Source organism: Mesoplodon densirostris, chromosome 1 (assembly GCF_025265405.1).
Source record: "Mesoplodon densirostris isolate mMesDen1 chromosome 1, mMesDen1 primary haplotype, whole genome shotgun sequence".
Lineage (NCBI taxonomy): Eukaryota > Metazoa > Chordata > Mammalia > Artiodactyla > Ziphiidae > Mesoplodon > Mesoplodon densirostris.
The window spans coordinates 232,511,037-232,535,121 of NC_082661.1; the positions used below are offsets into that span (position 1 = coordinate 232,511,037).

General features: G+C 39.0%; 1 protein-coding gene across 1 annotated transcript in view; it reads right to left on the reverse strand.

The window, feature by feature from the left end:
* IQCM (IQ motif containing M) overlaps positions 1-23,538 on the reverse strand; it is a 371,829-nt gene extending 348,291 nt beyond the window's left edge. Inside the window, exons 1-3 of the mRNA XM_060098179.1 lie at positions 23,478-23,538; positions 22,957-23,039; positions 20,533-20,800 (exon numbers count right to left, since the gene is read on the reverse strand). Coding sequence (XP_059954162.1) covers positions 20,533-20,800; positions 22,957-23,039; positions 23,478-23,538 — 412 coding nt within the window. The remainder of the gene's footprint in view (positions 1-20,532; positions 20,801-22,956; positions 23,040-23,477) is intronic.
* Between the last annotated feature and the right edge of the window lie 547 nt (positions 23,539-24,085).

The window sequence follows — 24,085 nt, forward strand, 5'->3', positions numbered from 1 at the left end:
CCCAGATTTTTCCCAGGTTGCGTTCACAGCAGGCAACCTTGAGGAGTGAGGTAATACCTCCCCCTGGGAAAAAGAGCACTTTTTCTCTGAAAGCCATAGATTCCCCAAACTTATACTTTGAGCCATAACACAAACCCACATGCACAGCCTCCACCTGAGCCCCTCCATGTGGCCCCAGGGGACTTGGGGGCGAGAAAAACTGACATGAACACGAAGCTCAGCCTGCATGCTACGTCGTAAGGAAGTCCTTGTCTCTGACAGGTCCTGATTCCGTGTCTGCAGTCAGCCGGCATCCATGAAAATGTGGCAGGCTACATTTTTAGCTGGTAAATACGAGGAAACCCCATACCCATCACAGGTCCTGTGAAGATGCTTAGTAAATGCATGATTGTTGGATGAATGTAAAATTAGGGTATCTCACATATAATATTTCATTACTTTTTCTTAGTAGAGATCTAAGGTAAGTGCATTACCTAATCTTAGTAGAATAAAGAGTCTTCTATTTTAATCTAGAACCAGGAAGAGAATTTGTGCGGTGTTTGTGATCTTCCTTCTTCCTGGTTCTCACAAATTGTCATCCATCAGCTAACTCACTGCACTGCCATCAACAGCCCGTCCTACCAGCCACTCAGCACTGCTGAAGACAAATGCCAGCACCTCAGCCCCTTCTGTCCTCACTCAGAAAGTCAGAATTGTTCCCACATTCAAAGCTAAGCTCTTACAGCCTCACTGCTGAGGTTCTGATTCTGAGCTAATTCTAGATCTGCCAAACTAATTATAAAGCACATAACTGGGATGTTATCTAGCACCAAAACCCAAAAGACACTGTCTTTGTGGAAGCTTTACAAAATGATACTTCTGTGCCTTAACTGCACTTGAAATTGTTACAGAAAACAGGCAACGGTGAAAAGACTAAAATTGCTTAGGATCGTAGACAGAAACTTGGAGATTTAAGGGCCACCTCTACTATATTTTGTCAGAATGTAAATATAATTTCAGGTGCTTAGAAAAAAAAGGACAAGTATACCAATGAAAATCTTACATGCTGAACGCCAGGAAAGCAATAACACTTCTATTATAAGCCATTTTATGTGATAATTGTCTTTTGAGAAATAGGGGTAGGGATATTATCACCAACAGAAAGGCTTTAAAGAAATGCAAATTCCTGATTATTGTTTTCAAGTGAGGTAAACAGCTATTTGTAAATGATTATTTCTTTCTTTGTTTTCTTATCAGCTCTTAGCTTTCCTCACATTTCATACCATTATTTGTTTTAGGCAAAATATCTCAAACACCTTGACATATTTTTTCACTTTGCATCAGGAGTCATATTTTTCCCATGCCTAAAACTAAGTCTACATAAAAGGACCAAGGATGCTTGCCAAACCATGACCTGCTGTTTGTCCTCAAATGGATTTGGCACTCTTTTTGTTGTTTATCTACACAGACTTGCCAACGGTATTAACCACCACACAGAACGGGAATTTAACTCATGTGCAGCCAATCATGAAACTCTAGGCTATAAGGCTGACCAGAAGCAGAAACCAAGGTGAAATAGAGAATGGAACCTGGCCTCACTCCTAATTAAGACACTTCTGCTGAAAACCTTATTCCCCAGTATATCTGATGCCAACACTTGTCACAGTTGTTCCCTAGCAGTTTATTAAGTAGTTAAGGTTTTATTAACTCCTTAAAAGCACATGATACACGAAACTTTAAAAGCAAATAATACATTTGGGCACCAATGTAGCTTGAACACATTTACATAAAACTAGAACATTAGTTTTCAGATAACCACCAGGCAAATGTATCATACCAAGCTTTAGATTCCCTACCCAGTATCAAGTTGGAATATGATCTGCTGACTGAGGGGAAGTAAAAGATGGGAGGGAACACAGTCAACCCACTCATATTTCCAGATAAATTTTCTTTTTGCAAAAGCACTTTGTAACTGCTTTACACCGATAGACAACCATCAGCTTTTCTATATCAGCATATATGTTCTCATGAGTCTTTCGAGTCACTAATAATGTGCCTGCTATTTTCTAGTTTACATTATGTTTTCACACAGAAATCTCACTTGGTCCTCGCAGCAATATAGTCAGCAGTTAATTTTATCAACACCATTTAACAAAATAGGAAACTGAGGATCCAATGTGTTAAATAATTTGGCCAGATCATGCAGCAAGAGAACCAGACCTTGATTTTTGATTTTCACTTCTATATCTCAGATTCTTTCCCAAGCAGATGCAGAGAGTTTATTAAGTGTGACACGCTTATTAGACTCCTATTATCCTCCATGCATAGACCATCATTCTGGACTATGTTCACAGTATGGACACATAAATTCGAGGTCTTCTTGTTACCCACCCTTTCCAGCCACAGAAGCTGCTTCTTTAAGGAGTAAAAATATTCCCTCATGGATGGGATGTTTATATCAGGGCTGCAGACACAGGAACAAATCTAGGAAGATGTGAAATTCACTCCAGGTTCAAGAAAATAAAACTTGAAGGCCAACCTCAATAGGAGTAAAACCTCTAGTTACAGTGAAAATCAACACTTGAAAAACATTCCTTTTTCAAGGGTAAGAGACCCAAATCTGGAGATCTGGATGATTAAACTTTCTGTAGGAAATAAATGATTAGAAAACTCACACACTCTTTTGATTTTACTGCTGATGCCATAAATCTTTTTCTAAGTGTAATAGAACTGTAAGTAAATAAAATCAGTTGCAAAAGGCAGATTTGAAAAAATTGGGGTTCCAGCTATTGTGATTTTTTTCCTTTAAACAAGGCAAAAGCACTATGTACAAATTTTAGAAAGGTTTCATTTAAAAGCCAGGCTAAGAAATGGCTTGGGCAGTATAAACCCAAGGCCTTGGTAATTCTAGCACTGGATCCTAAAATTGTAAACACACAGTGTCATTGCTAAATTCTAACCACTCACATAATTTTATTTTGGAAACTGTCTAGGAACACCAAGAATACCTTTATGGCCATTTTGGAGTAGTTGATTAGTATTGGCCCAGCAAAGTAATCATGCCCTCACCTCTTTTCCAGAAACAGTCCATCCTTCCCCATATTCCTGCTACTCTTCCCACTCAAGAAAACCATCACTCTCCCATTAACGAGTGTGGTATTGTTAGAAATGATTCCCTGGGTAGATGTAGAACGGTCACCATTTTCACAATAAAAAGAAAAGAAAGCAACTGCCAAAGTTCATCTGAAAGCTAACATTCTAACATTTAAAATATCTGTGTAACACTAGCTGTATTTTTATTTTTACTATCAACAACTATATGTTCACTTCCTGGGAATTCTTGAGCTCTCCAATCCATAGCACGATAGGCGCCTCAGAGGTCATTTCTTTTCTAGGGCAATTTCTAAAATGCAACAGGTCTTTGTGGCTTTGGTCAGACAGGAACTCGAAAGCAGCAGCCAGTAGTGGAACACTTGACTACAGATCCACACAAGCAATCAGGGCTGAACTACCTGACTGCCACCACTCCCTGGCATTCTTCCTTTTCATCCACAGGATGCCTCTGTGAGGACTTACTAAAAACAACACTGCCACTTGGAACCATCTTTGGAAGAACTGGAAAAGCATTCAATTGCTACAGGATGTAAAGGACAAAGGTGTCATTTTCATTACTATCTAAGAATGAGGTTGGGCACATTAAATGTCACCTTCCTTCTGCAAGATCATAGCTCTTCATAAAAATAGAATAGTTTTCCAAAGCAGCAAGGATGAGATGAGTTTTATGAGGCAAACTGAGAAAAGTGACTTGCTCAAGGCAGACAAGAATTAAGGAAAATATTTAGAACCATTTCCACACCACTAGAGCACCTGAGAGACCCTCAGTCCTCCAAGCACCCTGGACTGCTCCTAATGCCACCAAGAAAGAGGACATAGCCCAGCACATGAGTGGAAGGAGTTTGCAAGCCTTAGAGTCAGAAAGACCTCAAATCCTGGTTCTGCCAATAGGTGCCAGGGGCTGGAGCAGTTCTCTCTCTGAGCCAGAGTTTTCTTATCTGGGGAACACAACCAACAATCTGCCTGTCTTTCAAGACTTGATAATGCATGGCTTAACACAGTGCCTAATAATTAACAGATGCTCAATATATGACATTCCTTAGCCCCTCTGTCTTAGTCTCCATTAATTAGCTTCCAGTAGAACAACAGTGGAAGCATTTTTAGTTTCTTAAAATCAGCTTGTAGATATATATATAGATTTCCAAACGTTCACTGAGAAATACAAAATCAAAGGTCATTTATTTACAGAACTACAACCACGTATCCGAGTCTATTTTTGAATACTACCTAAAGGTCACACTTAGGATTTAGTGTAGCTGGAAATCAAAAACTTCAGTAGAAATTGCCATCAACTCCATACATAGGAAGTACTTGTGAGCACCTATTAAACATGTGATAACACTTTATGTGTCTTCATGAATGTCTCTACAGTGACTACATTAAACACTTTCCTGACTATAGTCAGGGTACTCATTGGCTTCTCGGATAGTTAAAAAAATAAAGCATCTATTAAAAAAAAATGTTTTGACTCATTAAGTGCGATGGGATCAAAACCAGATGGATTTGGCAGTGGGCTCATTCCCCTGGTTCCTAGGCTGCTTCAGAGCAGTGCCAGCTCAGGGAGGGGATGATCAATGTCACACATTCCACACTTCAGGCAGTAATAGATCCTTGGCTCCAGGTTTACCAGTGTTCAGAGGGAATGCCAGAATACACATGCTGTGACAGAATCATTTTGGAAGTATCCATGCAGGCCAGAGAAATGAATAACTGCCTTGGGCACTGAATAGCTCAGGGAACAGCTGTTTTACGCCAGATGGTGATTAGGATCGTCTCTTCATCCTGTACAGTAACTATAACACTTCACACACATGTACACACACACACGGTCTCCTTAAGCTGTAACATGGGAGATCAGAACCTTATAACAGAAGTATCCACTCAATATTACATGGAATAGTTTGAAGAACCACCAGGCTTGCTTAAACCTGTTTAGTAATTTACACACATGCTTACACTCACACCCCCTTTGCTGCACTATTCAACAAATATTTATATAATATCTTTCAGGCTAAATGAGCCCATCATTCTGCTGTTTAGGCACTGTGGATACAAATACAAACAAGACACATATGATCCCTGCCCTCTAAAGGCTTACTTTCTAGCACAGAATCCAGATCGGTACACAGGCAAGCAATCTGATAGATGTTATTGGAGCTACAAATAGGAGTAGTACCTAATGCTCCTCTAAAATGGTAATAAGGACACTTTCCCCTCATCCTGGAAGACTATTGATACATCATGAAGCTACTGCCCAAGGTAGCCTTACAATGCCGGCTTAATCAGCACCTCTGTAGTAGAGAGCTATGAAGAAGGGTATTGTATTTTAAAACTTATTTGACCTGAAGGCCTATTGTATAGCACAGGGAACTATATTCAATATTTTTTAATAACCTATAAGGGAAAAGAATCTGAAAAAGAATATATATATATATATATATATATATATATATATATATATATGTAACTGAATCACTGTGCTATATACCTGAAACTAACGCAATATTGTAAATCAATTATACATCAATTTAAAAAAGTTATTTGAACTGAAAAATAACTTACCTTGGTACGTTCCAGTACAAATCAACTGAGTAGGTCAAGGTACAAATAAGCGGCCTCATCAGAGGAAACAGAAAGAAGTTTATGAAGACACTGGGTGGCCAAGGCTTGCTAATAGTAATGGCGGCTAGCAAAATTAGCAATATCAACTAGTTGATAAGAGGATTATTTTAGCTAAAGTATGTGTTCTTATAAATACAAGAATATGTTTGCTTAATTCAACATGTCTTGCTTTTTTCTGCCTGATCCCTGCCCTCACAAAAAGTTGACTTGTTTGGGTTTGCCTGTCCCATGCAACCCCCTTCCCCCAAACCACTCTCGCTTATAGACTGTGCTGTGAGGTTGGGCCTAAGTGGCCATAACGGTACCTTATCACCAACACTCCTGTCCTGACTGTGGCTTTGGGATCACCTAACCCAACCTAGCCCATCATGTCCCTCTTCCAGAATCATGAGCACTAAGAAAGTGAGTTAGATGTGTGGAGGGAAATCAAAAGTTCACACTGACTTAGGATTGAGGTGCCCATGTTGGTCTGTGTGTAAGATGAGAAGAAGAGACCCATCTGTGAGGAAAAGCAGAGGAAAGCAGTCCCACCAGGAGAAGCTGCATCAGAGACCTCAGTTCCTGGGGGACTTCAGTTCTTATGAGGCCCCATTGTAGTTTATGTTCTCATTTTTGCATTTAGCAAAGTCTGAAAATTAAAATAAGTCCCCTCTACCTGCTTGGGTCTTTTGTCCTGTGCACTCCACAAATGCATGAGGACAAATGCAGTTGCTGATTAAAACACTGACTCATAGTGACCTACTTTCGTCACCTTCCTTCCATTCTGATAGTCAACTTTTTCTCTGAATTCATTCAGAAACATTTATTGAATATCTGTCAGGCTGAGGTATGGGTTATAAAAACTGAAACTATTGTCTGTCCTCAAGGAGCCTTTCGTGTTCATGTTCATACCTTAATCCTCTTCAGTACCAGTCACTGCTCCTTGATGAGTCAATTTGAAGCTGCCTACTCTCTAATCCCCACATTCTATTTATTCCCCATCACCAACAATTTTTGACCCTTACCAGGACATGTAATTCATTGATACCACCACCTCTTCACTCTCCCTCACAACCTTCGTATCTTAAACCAGCTTAAATTCCAAAGTCAATCTTTATGACCACTCTCTCTCATAGACTCCCAACTCCATCACCCCTGCCCGCCGCATTCTGTCATCCTCATTTGAGGAAACACAAAACCCTAGTTGAATCTAAGTCTACACCTATTCTGCGGTATTTGTACCCTGAATAATTGATGTGATGGGAGAAACAAAAACATGATTGGTCTCATTTCACATTCGTTAATAAGAACCCAAGTGGACCTGAACGTTACCCAGTAATCACGGTACAACTCCTTAGTCCATTCACTCTCCCCTCTCTAGTTCATATTTTCTACTCTCTCTTCACACTCCCAGCACTGCCCCCTGACCTTACTTGGAGCTGATGTCCTTGCTTTCAATTTCTCTGGGAAAACAAAAACAATCAAAAGAGACTGACAAAGCTGCCCTCCTGAGAGCATCTGTATCCATACACTTTGTGTGCCCTCCCATTACTGCAGGTGAAAATCATCCACATTCCAATCTAAAGGCAACCCCTCTTCTTGTACAACAGCTCTCACCCGCTCGCTTTCTCAAGGACATCGCTTTGGCTATTCTCCCCTCTCCTTCCTCTCTTAGTGATCTTCCTCTCTTCTCTTGATTGCCCGCATCAGAAAACAAAAGACCTACTGTCTCTTGATCTCACCTCCCCACAGCAGGCACCCAATTTCTGTGTTCTCCTCTACAACTCCTTGAAGTCATTCTTCTACTTGTTGTCTAATTTCTCTTCACCCATTCTTTGTAACTGACCTCTCTGTTAAAACAGCAGATGTTGAGGTCATTGTTAAGTTCAATGTCAATTTTCAGTCCTCGCCTTATTTCATCTATAAGCATAATCCAACACAGTTGATCAAACACTCCCTCCTCCTAGAAACACCCTTTTCACCCAGTTTCCAGCACATCTCTGTCCTGTTTTGGGTTTTTCTTTTTTGCTCCTCACTTAATGCTCCTTCCCTAGGCATCATTGCTAGTTTCTCCTCATTTCCATGACCTCTAAATAATCCACAGCTTAGTCCTTGGACTCCTCTAACTCACTCCCATGGCATATCTTAGAGCCTCTGGGCATTAAACACTAACTCTAAGCTGAGGTATCACAAAATGACATCTGAGTCTAGTCCTCTGCGAGGAACTCCAAACCCAGACACCAACTTTCTATTCAATATCTCCACCTAGATATTTAACAGACATCTCAGACAGTATAGGACTGAAACTCTCATAAGAATCCAATCTGTTCCTCCCATAGACTCCTCCATCTTGGTAAATGACATCTCCATCCTCAGTAACTTGGAGCAAAAGCATTCTGGGGATTTGATTTGAAGGTAGAAACTTCAATGGGATTTGCTGATGAATTGCTCATCTTTTTTTTTTTTTTTTTTATGGTACACGGGCCCCTCACTGTTGTGGCCTCTCCCATTGAGGAGCACAGGCTCCGGACGTGCAGGCTCAGCAGCCATGGCTCACAGGCGTAGCCGCTCCACGGCATGTGGGATCCTCCCGGACCGGGGCACGAACCTGTGTCCCCTGCATCGGCAGGTGGACTCTCAACCACTGCGCCACCAGGGAAGCCCTGAACTGCTCATCTTTGATTCTTCTCTGTCTCTCCAATAACATGCAATAACCAACTCACCAGCAAATCCTGCTGAAGGTTCTACCTTCAAAACAAACCCAAACCCTAAATACTTGCCATCACCCTAATCCAAGTCACCATCTCACTCCTTCTATTTTACAGCCACAGCCTCCAGTTGTTCTGCTTCTGACTTTGCCTCTCCATCAGTGGTGAAGTCAGATATTTTGGGGACTGAAACATAAAACTGTGGGGCCTAACTAAAGGAAGTGTCTGTCAAAGCAGAAATACAAAACGAGGTGTGAATGTGAATACTAGAATTAAAGAAGTGGGGTTTTTGTGGTTATCAACACACATGACAAATTCTAAAAAACTAACAAATAATCACAACATTTCAAAATCCAGAAAAATAACAATATCTTTGTTAACAAACTATCAGATGTACCTCTATAATACTCTTTTTCTTACTTTTTTGGCTATATAGTGTTTGGTTACTTCTTCATGCAACAAAAATTTCATATTTTCCATACAAAGAATAGAAAGATAATTTACTCTTTCTTCTATCATGGTTGATCAACTTTTTAAAAATATTCATAGTTGGGATGCATAAAATACATAACTTCACTTCCTCTATCCTCTAGGCTCCGGGGAAGCATTGAGGGATTTTAGAAAAAAAGAGTGTAGGATATTCATTTTACACACACAAAAAAAATCACTCTGGCATAACTTTGTTTAAAGATTAAGTCAGGTTTAGATCACAGGCAGGGGTACAAGTTAGGGGAACACATTAATAATGTAGGCTCAAAATGACAAAAGAGTTTTCTTCTTACTGGAAATGTGATTATGGTCTTAACAAGATTCTTTAGCTTATGTGGACAGCAAAGAAAAATAACTCCATTTCAAAATTAGTAAAAAGGGAAGTCATTTAAGTTAGCCTCTGCTGATTTCTTTTATATAAACATATATCCATCTCAGAAAGGTATGATCTCAGAAAGACAACTAAGATTCTAATGAGAAATTCAGCCTCAATGTTTAAAGTTAACTTTACTTGATTTACCAATTAGGATGTGATGATCAGATATGTGCCTGAAAAATGTTAAAGTAATACAAATGTTAGGGATTGGGTTTGACCCACTTCCACAAAGTAGGACAGAAATAATTGTGGGTCCCTTGGCTACAACGTATAATACATTGAGAGGAAGGAAATGTTCCATGGCTTACACTTTTTTTAATGTCCCAAAGTGCCTAGCATTGCTAGGAGGAAATTACATGCTACTCAGTAAAAGAATTCATTACATTAAAACCCACTTCATGGCCGTCCCTTTTTCAAACCCTCCAAAAGGTATGTAAACCTCAGACTCTAGGCAAATCCCACAAGTAGTTGGTAACATAGTGGCCTCTGATGCTAGGAATTTGTTTCGTTGAGGAGTACACATACATTTATTCTTTCTCTTAGCTCAGTTATACAAGAGACATGAGGGTACCGCTAGAAAGAATAGTTCAAGGCTTTGGTTGGTGAGTAGAAGGCCTGACTCACCAGCCCGCTTCCTCACGCTGAGTAGTCCCTTTGGCGTTTCTGCAGCCTGCCAGCATGGAGCCAGTAAGTAAACTCTCCTCTGCACTGCAAGGCTGAGTTAGAGGACAGGTGCTGCTTTGTGCAGAGGGCAGGAGTGGGAGGTTGCTGCTGGCAAATACTGACTACGACTGGGAAGGTGAGTTTCATTCTAGGAGAGCATTAACAAGCTACTGGGCTACTTATCCAGAGCCTAATTCTCTCATCAGCTTTCTCTGTAACAAAATGAACGTTTCAACCTCCATCTGCCCAATTCTTGGGTCTTATTCCTCAATTCAGGTGGCTCCAAACTCAGAAGGGAAAGAGCAGTGTTCCTTATTATAACCCTGGTTATCCACTCCCATCACCAGAAAAAACAAAACAACAAAACAAAACGAAAAAAACCCTACAATATCTTTATTTTTTAAAAGAGACAAAGGGTAATTCACTGCTGCTAAACTGAAAGTTCCATGAGAGTAGGGCCCATGGTACACAGCACCTGGCTCAAGTAGGAGCTTAATAGAGCTGCTGAATAAATACATGAATGAGGAAAGGCAAGTTGAAACAACTAGCCCATTGATCACACTTCGGTACTCATTATAACAAGGAAAAAAAATAAGTGATGTCTAGAATTGAAACCTAGTTTTGGAAGTACACTATATTAGATTTCTATGCCCATCATAACAAATTACCCAAAACTGGGTGGCTTAAAATGACAGAAGTTTATTCTCTCTCAGTTTTGGAGGCCAAGGAAGTCCAAAATCAAGGTGCCAGCAGGGCTGTGCACCTTCAGAGGCTCTATAGACAAATCTGTTCCTGCCTTTTCCAGCTTCTGGTGGCTGCGCACAATCCTTGGCTTGTGGACATATCATTCCAACCCTGCCTTCATGGTTACACTGTATCTCCTCTCCTGTGTGTCTGTAATCTCCATCTGGCTTTCTCTTATAAAGATACTTGTGATGGCATTTAGGGCCCACCAAAATAATCTAGCTAATCTCTTTAACTCAAGATCTTTAACCTAATCGTATCTGCAAAGACACTTTTCCCAAAGAAGGTAACAGTTACTGGTTTTAGGAATTAGGATCTGATATCTTTGGGTGGTCATTATTCAGCCTACTACACACACTTTAAGTGTAATTTTTTCAACAATGACTAGATGAGGAAGGTGCTTCCATCAGACAACCACTGAAAACCACCAGAAAACCAAGTTAGGTTAAAGAAACAGAAGAAACAAATGAGTGAGAAAGCTGGGATTTGAATCTAGGGCATTGAATTTCTACATTCCAGGGAGCTACTAAACCTTGCTGCTTCCTCAAAAGGGGAAAATTCACAAATTCATAGAAACTGAAAAATCCAGGTAACATTTGTCTTCAGCAAAGCTTGGGCTAGAGGCTCCAACAATGTCATCAGCACTTGATTTCTCTGCATCATTCAGCTCACTCTCCCGTGTTGATTTTAGACTAGAATTCCCTGTTGTGTTCTCTGGTACCTCTGAGCTCACAACATCCTTGCTGGTTTAAACCCAATCACTCCACCCATCGCTGGGGCCAGGAGAATGAACTCTTCTCACTGACTGGGCCTGAATCACATGCCAAGCCTGGAGCTAGGGGGTGGGGTGACAGCCCTGCTCAAACTGCACAAACTCATAGTGGGAGGGCATTTCTCCAAAGTCAAATCAGAGTGCTGCTACCAGAGGTCAGGTTAAAGGACACCGAGAGGCTGACCAAAAATAACAAATGTCCACTGAAGAAGGTTTTCACTACAAATAGGAAACCATTTCTAGGAAGCAACTTGCTCTCATATTACCTCCTCAGAGAAGTTGGTATTATTTACTTGTACATAAGCTTATGCACAAATGACCTAGGAAGGACCCTTGCCCACTGGGAAGTATGTCACTAGCCTCCTAACTCTTCTCTGCCTGTGTTCCTTGTCAAATGCAAAGCATGGAACAAATGTACTTAATCAGAAAATCTCTGCAAGTCACTAATCTCGTCTAAGATTTCTGTTCTCTGTAAGTTGTCCTCGGGGCTAGTAAGAGAATTAGTAGAAGGTAGATGGTAAAAAGAATGCCTTTCTATTGTCTCTAAATCCTTTATAATGTTTTAATAATTTTCATATTTAAGATGCTATTAATTTATTAAAAGTTATGAACTTTGTGGCTACTTCAGTGTGGTAAACCATGTTACTACAGAGGCACGGAGTCTCCTGTCTTACTCTAAGTCTCCATCCTGAATATTTCTATTTCAGAGCTCACAAAGTCAGTACAAAAAGAGAAAAAGCATAAATTAGAACAGACTATGTTCAAGACATTGGCTGCTCAGATATATAATTCTTTTCAGTTGCTAATTTTAAGAATTCTGTTGAGGTTCTTTCTTCAATACTATAGACAAGCGAAAGAAAATTCCTGACAAGAAATGGGAAGAAACATAGATATCTAAAGCAGAAAGAAACTAAATAAGAGAAGCAGAGAAGCACTTGCAAAATTCTGTGTGATGATCTCTAAAGACATTATCCCAAATTTATTCCCTCATTTAGAAATCCCTCAATTAGAGTCTGTTTTCATACATGGAGGAAGATAAATATGTTTCAAAGCTTCAAAAATCAAATTATTTTGTAATATCTAATTCAATTTTCTTTTCCACTTCATTAAAAAAAAATCTCTAGCTTCCACGTTTCTTATAAATTGTTAAGAAAGCTGGTCTTAAGCTCCTCCAAATAATTTTGTGAGAATGAGTAAAAAAAATAGTATTAATATATTTGTTAACATCCTAGTATACTTAAAGTCATCAGAATATAAAATAAAAGACTTTATAAACATTGTTAATCTTAAAGCATGAACATTCTTTATCTTAAAGCATTGTTAAAATTCATTATGCCTTCATTTTATATTTAAAGGAATGGATTTGTGATTTGGAACACACACACACATACACCTTTCCAAATTGGCTAAGGAACAATCCAATATCCCCTAAATATATTTGCTTGACCTGAATATCATGACATCTTATTGAGATTAACTAAAACCTGTTTTCAAATTTAAACAACTCAAATTAGACCTAAGTATATTTTTTGTTCCCAAGGGAATACATACGTAGATGAATACTATATAACATATGGTAACTATAAACTAATATTTAATGTACATTAAAAAAAAATTGAGTTTTACATGTGATTTCTAATTATCAAGACCCATAAGTTTCTGGCAGCATGAAAATAGAAACTGGTTAAGCAGCACTGTAGAATAGCTATATACTCAGAAAGGAAATCATTTCATATTTTTTTAATTTGCTCTATTAAGAAAAATATGGGCATGTATTACATGCAAGCACAGGGTACATATTTACTAAAGATATTTGATATTATAATTGTTACATTGTATTTTTAAAGTTGATATCCTTGGATTAAATTCAAGGCATGTTTGGCCTGTCCTCACATAAGATGTTCAGCTTATCGAAGGTAACGCAACCAAATTTGTCAATGCAGCATGAGCAAAAGGCACATATACTCCACACACAGGACTCACTTTTCTTTCTAATCTCACAAACTTTAATCAAGTTTTGGAATTAATGTGACTGATATCTTAGATCATGCATCCATTCACACTGAAGTGAATATTGGAAATATGTTTAAAAAATAGATCCAAGTTACAGACTTAATATACACTTTTTGAGATAAGAACCTGGAGAAATGAATTGCAATTTTAATTTAAATATAAACTCTGAGATCAGCCCTTCACAGCTGTCTGGTGGGACACATGCAAACTTTCCTAGTAAAATGTCTCTGACTTCAACAGAGCCTATAATAGGATTGTCAGGAGGACCACTGTCCTCCTTGTGCTCCTTTCTCCCACGCCCCACCCCCCAAAACCTTGGCCTCGTGATTACAAACTACTAAAGAGAACAACCCCCCAAAAGAAAAGCCCCGCCACCTTTCCCGCCTGGCTGGTGACCTAGGCGGCACAGTGGCTATGGCGTTTGGTCGTTGTTCTACATTTAAGAGGAGCTACATGCGACCGCACAGTTTCCTGCAGTCTTTCCAGGACTCCAGGAGCGGAACCCCGGCAACTTCTGGAAGGACCGAGGCCCAGGTCGCGTTGATTGCACTTGTTGGGTGTTGGTGTCGGGTGGCGACCCCCTCTCCCTGCGAGCGCCCCAGACACCCAGAGGTACCCAGAGCCGGTGTGGTCCAGTCAGGCGGGGCCGCCACGACGAAGGGCCACTGAGGATGCTGTGCGCGGGCGGGGGCCCCCAAGCTTCTTAGGGGAGACGGTGCTGGGATTTGGTCCCGGAGACAGACCATCATTAAGATGGGATTACTCACCTTCTCTAAGAGACCCTGAGAACTAGTCTTCTCACTCTCTTTGCTGTTTACCTTAATCTCCACAGACCCTCCATATTTCCTCCTTCCTTGAATCGCACCCAAAACCCTCCACTGTGCCCTAAGAAACATCAGGTCTTTCATCAGCTAAATTGACACTCTAGCTATGTCTCTATATGTTCCCCCATCTTCTGGTTCTTATTTTCCTAAGGGCATAGCTTCTGCAGCAGCTCTCAAGGGGTTACACCCTTTCCACACTCCAAGGATAAAGTCAACTTCCTCCTTGATGTTTATTGACACTTCCCAATCATTTCTCTTTTCTCTTAAAAAAAGGAGGGGGGAGTGGATTTCATTTTTCACAGCAAACTATCTTTTCATAATCCATTAACTTTCACTCTTTCCCAGATTTTGTTTATCTCACCCTTCTCCTCACTCCTCAGAACTCCAATACTTCCCATCCCATCCTCAAGTGAAGACCTCACTTCTAAATTCACTGAAAAATAGAAGCAACCGCACCACCTAATCTACCAAAAGGCCTGTGTCTGTGCCCATGACCCTGCCTTCCTCTGACAATGGATGAGCTTTCTTTGCTCCTCCTAAGGCCTTCCTCCTCCTTGACTGAAACATGAGTAACATGCTTCACACTTTCCTGATTTCCCTCCTAGCTGCTCTTTCCCACTTTCTTTGCTGGGTATTCCTCTTCTTGCTCCCTAAATATTAGAAACCCCCAAGGACTTAGTCCATGGATTTTTTTCTCTACCTACATTTACTTCTTAGATGATCTAATCTAAGTCTGTGATTGTAAATAAAATCTATACCTCTGCTGTCCGATAGAGTAGCCACTCATCAACTGTAGCGATTGAGCATCTGAAATGTGGCTAGTCCAATTTCTACAATATACACTGGATTTTGGAGACTTAAGATGAAAATAATGTAAAATTTCCCCTTAATAATTTTTATACTAATTATTAAAATAATATTTTAGATATATTAGGTTAAATAAATCTATTATTAAAATTAATTTTACCTGCCTTTTTTTTTTTTACTTTTTTATGTGGCTACTAGGAAATTTTCAGTTACAACTTTTGTAGCTCTCATTTCTATTGAACATATTTCTATTGGACATTGATCTCTACGTTAAAGACTCCAACCTTTTCTATATGCCCACACTTACATAACAGACTACCTATTAGACATTTTCATTTATGTATGTATGTATTGATACCTCAACATAATGTGTCTAAATCTCAACTCTGGGTTTCTGCCTATTCCAAAACTGCATCTCTTTATCTGTCTCTCTCTCCCCAATCTGAGGAAATGGCAATTCTTATCTTCCAGTTCATCAGGCCTAAAGCCTAAGAATCACCCTTCCTTGATCTTCCTTTCCCTCACACTCCACCCCCAATCTTTCAGCAAGTACTGACAACTTGCCACCAAAATATTTTTAAGGGAGTATTTTAAGGACTTGAGCTTAGGGAACAGGAATGAACAATGAGGGAAAAAAATAAAACAAGAAAGAAGTGAGAAATAATGTAAGAATCCTTTTTGAGTTGACCACCACCACAACAAACTGGTTGCTTAACTATTTGGGACCTTCTGAGAAGCTTTATAGAATGTAACTGAGACCCTTCTACCCAGGGGAAGAAAGGAAGAAACATTTATCCATCAGCCCTCACCCTCCCTTACTGGGCTGCTCATGTGTCAGAGCTGAGCCCATGCCTGTGGGTGTCCCAAGCCAGGAAGAAGCTGGGGAAGCCCGGAAGGAACCTCACCACAGCAGGGGCAGGAATACGAAGTGAGCCGAGAGGATCTCAAGCTGTATGGACGGTGTTGGCCAAAATGCTCCAGAGAGCAGACTGTGAGCATCTCTTCCCAACTCCAGTGATCAGTGATGTCATTTCGGTAGCTTGAAATTGGCTACATGAGAGTATTTACACTATGGAAATCGGCAAAAACTGCAGATCAGGCTTGCTCCCTCCTCCCACCACAGCCAGTTGTTGGACATGTCCTAGAGCATCACTGACAACAAGGTTCTGCCTTTCAGACAGCTGCAGCTGACCCTTCTCCAGCTCCTTCTCAGGACTGCAGGCACATCTGTTCTTTCTGCTCTTCTTTGAAAGCACATCTGTGCTTCCCTCACTTGGGCCATTGCAAATAGTTTTCCCATGGCCTGGAACTCCAAGCAGGAATTACTCCTCATCTAAGAAATTCTTTCTCATTTCTCACATCTTAGCTCAAATGACACTTCCTCTAGGAAGCTTTTGCTGACCCCCAGACCAGGTCCAATTCATATGTCCTATACTCTCAATCTGTATATAAGTGATGATTTAATTAATATCTGTTTCTTCAGTTAGACTACAAGTTCCATGAGGGATCAAGTCATGACCATTTTTTCTCACTCACCAAGTTTTGTATATTTACGCAATGTCCGAACAAAAGTTTTTCAATAAACAGATATTAAAAGTACTTTTACCACTCTCCCATGAGTGAAATTGCAATCGTTTTAACAGTGTTGAAAAAGTCTTTATACTTGAAAATGGGGGGAGCCATGTTGAGATCACAAGACATTTTTATGGATGTGCATCACTTCCAGCTATAATCCACTGAGCCAAATCTCAGTCATATAGCTCCTCCTAACTACAAGGGACATGAGAAATGTATTTTAGCCAAGTACCCAGGAAGAAAAGGATATAATAAGTTTGATGAGCATATAGCCAGTCTCTGCCACAGTCTGCCCTTTTGGACATCAAATATCCATTCTTATACTCTGACACGACACAAAGGAGACAACCCAAAGTTCCACCACGGCACTACATCCAACTCAGAGCCCAGGATTTCTGGCTGTTTGTAGTCTTTTCCATCAGGCCCAGATGTGGCTCCTTCTGGTCTAATAATAATGTGCACCAAATTCATAAGTTATTTCCACCTTTCTCCAAAAGCACACAACAGCCAGTAGTGGAGCAGGTATAGGATAACCTCAGTAAAAACGCCACTAGTGAAAGGGAAAATGAGAAGATGCATAGCAATTACTAGGCCAAAGAAGTTATGGAATCCTGCTGGGGAGGCACTAAGAAGTCCCCTACGGTGGAGGTGGGGAAATTCTCTGAGTAGACAAGGATTCTGTTCTGAGCGGCACTCCCTTGTTCACTTTTTTATTGGCCCCGGGTCAACTCTGGGAAGATTTTTCCTTGCACCTTGGCCACATCTTGTTATTATCCTACTTGGAGACTGTATAGCCTTTGTGATCCACTTCCAGACAAAGCCAGGTTATTTTACTTTTGAACATTCAATTAAATCAAGGTTCATGGTTTCTTTGGCAACGAAATTCTCTAAAATACTTGGTAGACGTTTTAATCTATTTTCTTCCAATTCTACATGCCAATAACCACATTCAAAGTTCTTTTTTTTATACATAGCTTTAAAATATCCTCTGTATCCTCACTTCTTTACCCCCTGCCTTAGTCTCTCAACAGTAAGTGCCTTTAGGTCATCTGAAACAATGAGCTGGGTTGGGAAAAACATACCCTTAATCTGATTTTTGCTACAATGATAAGTCTTAGTAGATATTTGCTCAAAACCAAGGACCCAAATACTTGGTACCTCTCTATGCTCTTTCATTTCTGATTGCAAACCAGCCAATACTTTTCTTACTTCATCTCTTTTTTTAATAAAAACTTCCCAAAGGCAGCCCAAACCACCAACATATTTTAATAATGCTGTTTCCCAACTTCTTCACCTAGAGCTACAAAGCTCAGTAGATACATGGTTTAGATTCCAGTTTATTGCATACATAAGGAGCATCTCCAACCCTTTAATTTGCTGTATCTGTTTCCACACTGCCACTCAGTACCACTAAGCCAATGAATCCCACAGCCCTTCTCTGTTATGTTCCACCTTATTGTTGACCTAATCTAGATAACTCTACTTCTCAAATATCTCTAAAACCTCTCCCCTCAGTTCTATCCCCAGTGCCATTGCCTTAATTCAAGTCATCCTTTCTCGTGGAAGTTACTGTCTCCTCATTGGTCTCTGTGCCTCCAAAATTCATCATACCTCATCTCTGCTGCCAGTATGTGTTCTAAAATGCAAATGTGACCACTGCAACTTTTCTTTAAAACACCTGGATTACTTTTAGGTTAAAATTCAGTGTTCTTCTAGTCTCATCTCTAATTACTCCCCAATCCTAATGTCAGTTATGTAAAATTATTTCAGTTCCGTCAAGTACACTATAATTACTTTCTCAGATATTCATTGTCATGTAGACACTAGACGCTCTGACTAGATAGGACTTTTCTTCCTTCTTGAGTTAACACTTATTCATCCTTCAAAATATACCAGACTTTAAATCTCCTGGGAATCCATCCTTATTCCTAAATCTGAATCAGGTATCTTTCCAATTGATTTCAAAGCAGTAGAGCTTGTTTTTAATACAGTCGGTCACACTGTACTACAATCATCTATTTATCCTCCTTCATCCAACCACACACAAATTATATATAGCAAATTTCAACTTCTTGAAGGCAAGGAGCATATCTTTTATCTCTCTATATCTCACCTAGTAAATAAACGTTGGTTGAACAAGTGCATGAACCCCACAGTTTCAGTACAGCAGCGACCCACAACATCATTCTTCAATCTTCACCTATCTCTCTCTTAGGTGTCAGACCTCCACTTCCAACTTCCTAATGGTTATCTCCATATGTGTGTCTACTTAATAGGTCTAAAACTGAATTTGTTACCTTTTACACCCCTTTCTTCACCTGCCCTAAATCTGCTTCTCCCTCTGAATTCCTAACTCAGCTTAATGATGTCTGTTGAGCTTCCCAGTCTAGAAACCTGAATATCTTTCTGTAGGAATTCTTTGGTCAAACAAATTGGTGATAGCCAGGTTAAAAAACATTAAACAGATTTCTTTTCTGTAGTATTTCTTAGAGTTTTCAATATATTAATGCTCAATATGAATCTCCAAGAAGTAAATGCATTTTTTCAAACTCACCTTACCAAGAACACTTATGTCAAGGTGAATCACTCAGGACTAGTGTTCTGAAAACTACACTTTGAGAAATGCTGCTGGAACATCCCTCCTCCACACTTCGTGCTTCACTACTGCCCTGCTTTAGGCCCCTGCCATCCCTTACATGGACCATCTCTTTCCTGGGCAGCTTCCTTTCTTATCTCTCTGCCACCATTCTCTCCACAGCCTCTACCACCAGTTTTATTTTTCTAAGCAGAAAGAATTGGTCATTCCTCACCCCCATCATCACTGGCTCTCCATTACACATAGGGTCAACTCCTAGGTCTGTTATTATATTCACATCAAAACCTAGCCTCACCCCCTCCCCAATTTCATTTCTTACCGTATCTCTCCTTTCCCAAAACATATCACTTTCTTTTGTCCTTCAGAGCTTTAATATTTTTCTCCCACTGTTCAAAATGGCCTTTCCTGTTACCACCTACCTTTAACAAACTTCTCCTTAAAACCCATTTCTAATGAGATCTCATCTGAGAAAGTTTCATTCTGGCATCTGGTTGGTTACTCCTCAGTGTTTCCATAATGCTTTGTACTGACTCTAGTACAGCAGTTGTCACACTATATGATAAGAAATTACCCAAGTATTTATCCCCACCATTACTCTGAGCCTTTTAAGCTTTGTTTCTCCAACTCCTAACATACTGCCTGGCACAGAGCAGGCACTCATTAAATGAAAAAATTCAAATGAATGAATAACATAATAAGCAATAACAAAAAAGGGAAAATGCAGATGAAGTTATGAAAGCTTATAACTAGAAATGTACTTTAAGAGGTCATTCCAGCCAGGAAAACCAGTTAGTCTCAGAAAACAATATAACTTTGCTTAAACAGACCTCCAGGTTCCACCTTACCAAGTTTCTGAAAGAGAATAAACCTTTATCACAATTGGTCTTAAAGGAAACTCTATATCTCCCAAAAATCCCCTTAGGGTTCTGGGGGGACACACTCACAAATAGCTTGCCTACCCTACCTACCCTGCTCAACAACAGAATCCAGAGCCATGAGCTTTTGCATGCTCTAGGAACAGTGTCTGTTGGATGAAGTGGCTAACCCGTTTTGTTCCCCTGCATTCCTCTCTCCCATTAGGATGCCCTCTTCTCAATTTCTGGTGGCTCCCAGAGGTTAGCAGCCCTTTTAATCATGGCTCCCTACCTTTCACTGCTAACGTTTAAAGTGTAGGATTTTGTTTGAACAAGGAAATTCCATTACAAGCACACCATAAGCAAACAGTTTTGCCTGCTGGCTTGCTAAATGTCTTTGCTCCACCAAAAACTTACCTTTCACAATTAGATCTATAGACCCCTTGTATTTATTTTTTACATTGAAAATGTGTGGCTCCTTGAAAGAAGTTCGTGATGGAGCCTCCTCAGAATGTCCACTTTTGGAACAGTCTTTGGGAAAACAAATCATTTTGTATGCTGCCTGAAGTTCTTGGACTGTATCGAGTGCTTCCTTTTTTTTGATCTCCAAAGGTATGAATTTGCTAGATTTCGGTTTCTGATGTTTATTTCTAAAGACATTTATAGAAGTACCTGGAACTTTATTCTAGGAACAAAACAAAAATAAATTTAATAAAATTTAATTTTAATATTAACTGTATAAAAAATTATGTAATAAATTTTGTTAATAAATTAATAAAATTATATCCACTAAATATATTTTACAAAGTACCTTACTGTATAAGATTTACTTAAAGCACATGACAATAATCAGATAAAGTAGATGTTATCCTTTATAGTTCTCCAAAAGCCCTTAACAAGCATGAGGGTTACATTCAACTTAAAAAATATATGAATTTTAAAATAATAATTTTTTCCTCAAATGTGATATTTTCTAATACAGCTTTAAAGTCCATTTTAAAATAGAAGTTTTCAAACAGACATATAAGAATTTATTTTCAACCATCTTTGGAGAATCTTCAAATGTCTAAAAAATGCTAATGTCCCCAAAACTCCCTGTTGAACCAGAAATAACTGCTCATACATGGAGGTAGATTCTCAAAAAAAGAATACTACTAATTGGATATGTATTTTAGATCCTTTCAATCACTTAATTGCTTATTAATTTTGACTTTGAGCAACAGAAAAATAATACAGTCCCGGGTCTCTGACAGGCAATTATCCAAACAATTATAATTGTTTTAGTCTAGTAATTCTCTGGCCCACAGATAGAGCTACAGCTCTCCTCCTCCCCACAAGAAAACATTTAGACAGATTCAAGCTGTTGCCAACTCAAGATGACAATAAGGGGACTTCCCTGGTGGTCCAGTGGTAAAGAATTCACCTTCCAGTGCAGAGGACACGGGTTCAATCCCTGGCTGGGGAACTAAGATCCCACATGCCGCGGGGCAACTAAGCCCATGCCCCACAACTACTGAACCCGCGCCTCAACTAGAGAGCCTGTGGGCCGCAAACTACAGAGCCCATGCGCCCTGGAGCCTGCACACCACAACTAGAGAAGAGAAAACCCGCGTGCCACAGCAAGAGAGAAGCCCGCGCGCTACAAGGAAAGATCCCCCATGCCGCCACTAAGACCTGACACAGCCAAAAATATAATAGAAGATGCCAATAAGGAGGTTTTAGTACACTAGTATTACATTTTACCAAGCAACCAAAGGTAGAATATTATGCTGTTATTATTAGATAAAATTCTAAAAATAGGTCAAGGTTCTAAGGCACAGCTATCTAACTGTGAAGACAGTGAACTTTTCATCTCACATGCCTACTAGTGAAATCAAATACTTTTAATTGATTAGAGGCAAAAGTTAGTTAAGCAAAGTTAACAATGTTGATTACAAGATTAAAACCACCTATGGTCAGTCTCAGCCTAGAGGACCATTCAAAAGAAACACATGTAAAAATTATAATCCTCTTCCCCCTCCCAGTAAGCATGGAAAAATGTTTATTTAAAATTCTGGGGTTTTTTTTAAAGTATTCAAAATGGAGAAGAATAGTGTGGCACACAGAAAACCATCCTAAGTCGCCTGCCCTCACCTGTCTCCCCAAAGGCCCACTGTCACAACAGCAGCTACTCCCTAAATTACCCATCTCCTCTGTAGACGCTCTCCTCCAAAATTTCACCCTGTACCCACCCTCCTGCCTCTTTGCCACCCCTTTCCCTTTCATTCCTTCTCACCTTCCAAATCCATGCCATTAAGCAATTATTTATTGAGCCAGATACAAGGCTTACTGCTAGAGATGCAACATTCAAAAAAAGACAGTTACTGCCCTCAAGGAGCTATTAGACTAGTAAACAGTCCTAATACAAAATGATGTGGGAGAAGATACAGGTAAGCATGTCATGCAGGTGGCAGAAGAGAGACACATCTCACAGTATATTTTCTAGTTTAGCTTTGCCTAACAGTGTTTAGAGAGGGATATTTACTTGAGATATTTAATCCAAAAACTTGCTATAATTCATCAACAGGAAACATTAAAAATTAAATTGAATGTGCAAACTTAAAATATATGTAATTAAATAAGCTGTAGAGCTGAAAAAACTTTTTAAATTTTTAAATGTAAAAATTTTTAAATTTTAAATGTAATCTGAAACCAATTTTTATAGCTAGTAAGGATTTCATTTTCTCTTCTATTCAAAATCTATTAGGGTTCATGCAATCATTTGGATCAATTATTGTAATATATAAAAATTGCTATTAGTTTCCTGAAAAATACAGTGTTAGATAAATGCAAAGCACTAACCTCATTTATTTTCTTATAGTGCTGGGCAATGAGACTTTTTGCTTCTTGAAAAAAATCTTGCTTGGGGGTCTCTAATATAGGACCTAAAATAGAAACAGAGAAATAGTTTATTTTTTTAAATGTAGTTAATGTACTTTCTTAACCAAAAATGGCAAAACTATGAAATTGAAATTTGGAGAGTTATGAATTTGCAGGATGTTATAAAAAGAAAATTTTATAAGTGGATGTTTTAAGTGAATGCAAAGGAAGTTAATGTAATGTTCCTTTAATGTAATATTTTACTTTAAAAAAAATTAGCTTACAATGGTCAGAGTGTTAAGTAGATTATCCTAAATTATTAAAGTCCAGGGAGACCAAAGAAAACACACAAAATTGATATCTCCTTTAGTTCTGAAAGTTCTTTAAATACAGAAGACACACCATGATTTGGACACAAAAATTATTAGTAAGTCTATCCGTGTTTTCTATACCTGATGACTAATTAACATGGCTGTACATTTCTTCAAGAATATTTACGTTACAACTTGATAAAATTATAACTGCATAATAAAATTCAAAAGGTTTATTAAGTAGGAATAGCATTGAAATAAAAATATACGTACCTACAAGTGGGTAACACTATAATGGTAACTCGTCTCTCATCTGTATTTTCCTAAGATTCTTATTCATTTTACCCAGATCTATGTATAGAATTCTATAGCGTGTACATAGAATACATCATCTTCATTTAGTCTCGTCGAAGATTTCCTACTTATATATTTCCTTTATTATTAGCTGATTCTGACGTTTTTAAGTTTCTTGGCTTTCTCTTCCTAACCTGGACTCAGTAAAATTTAAATATATTACTTATCAAATTAGCTTTTCAGTCTGGCCTGTATGCTCCCCATTTCTATAATTACACCTCCTTTAGTACCCTTGGGATCAAGATTTTCTCTCTTCTTTTCACTTACTCAAATTTTAAGTCATTAAAAACTCCATCTTCATGCAAATCAAAACTACAATAAGATACTATCTTAGTCTGTTTGGGTTGGTATAACAAAATACCACAGACTGGGTAGGTTATAAACAACAAAAAATTTATTTATCTCAGTTCTGGAGGCTGGAAGTCCAATATCAAGGTGTCAGCATG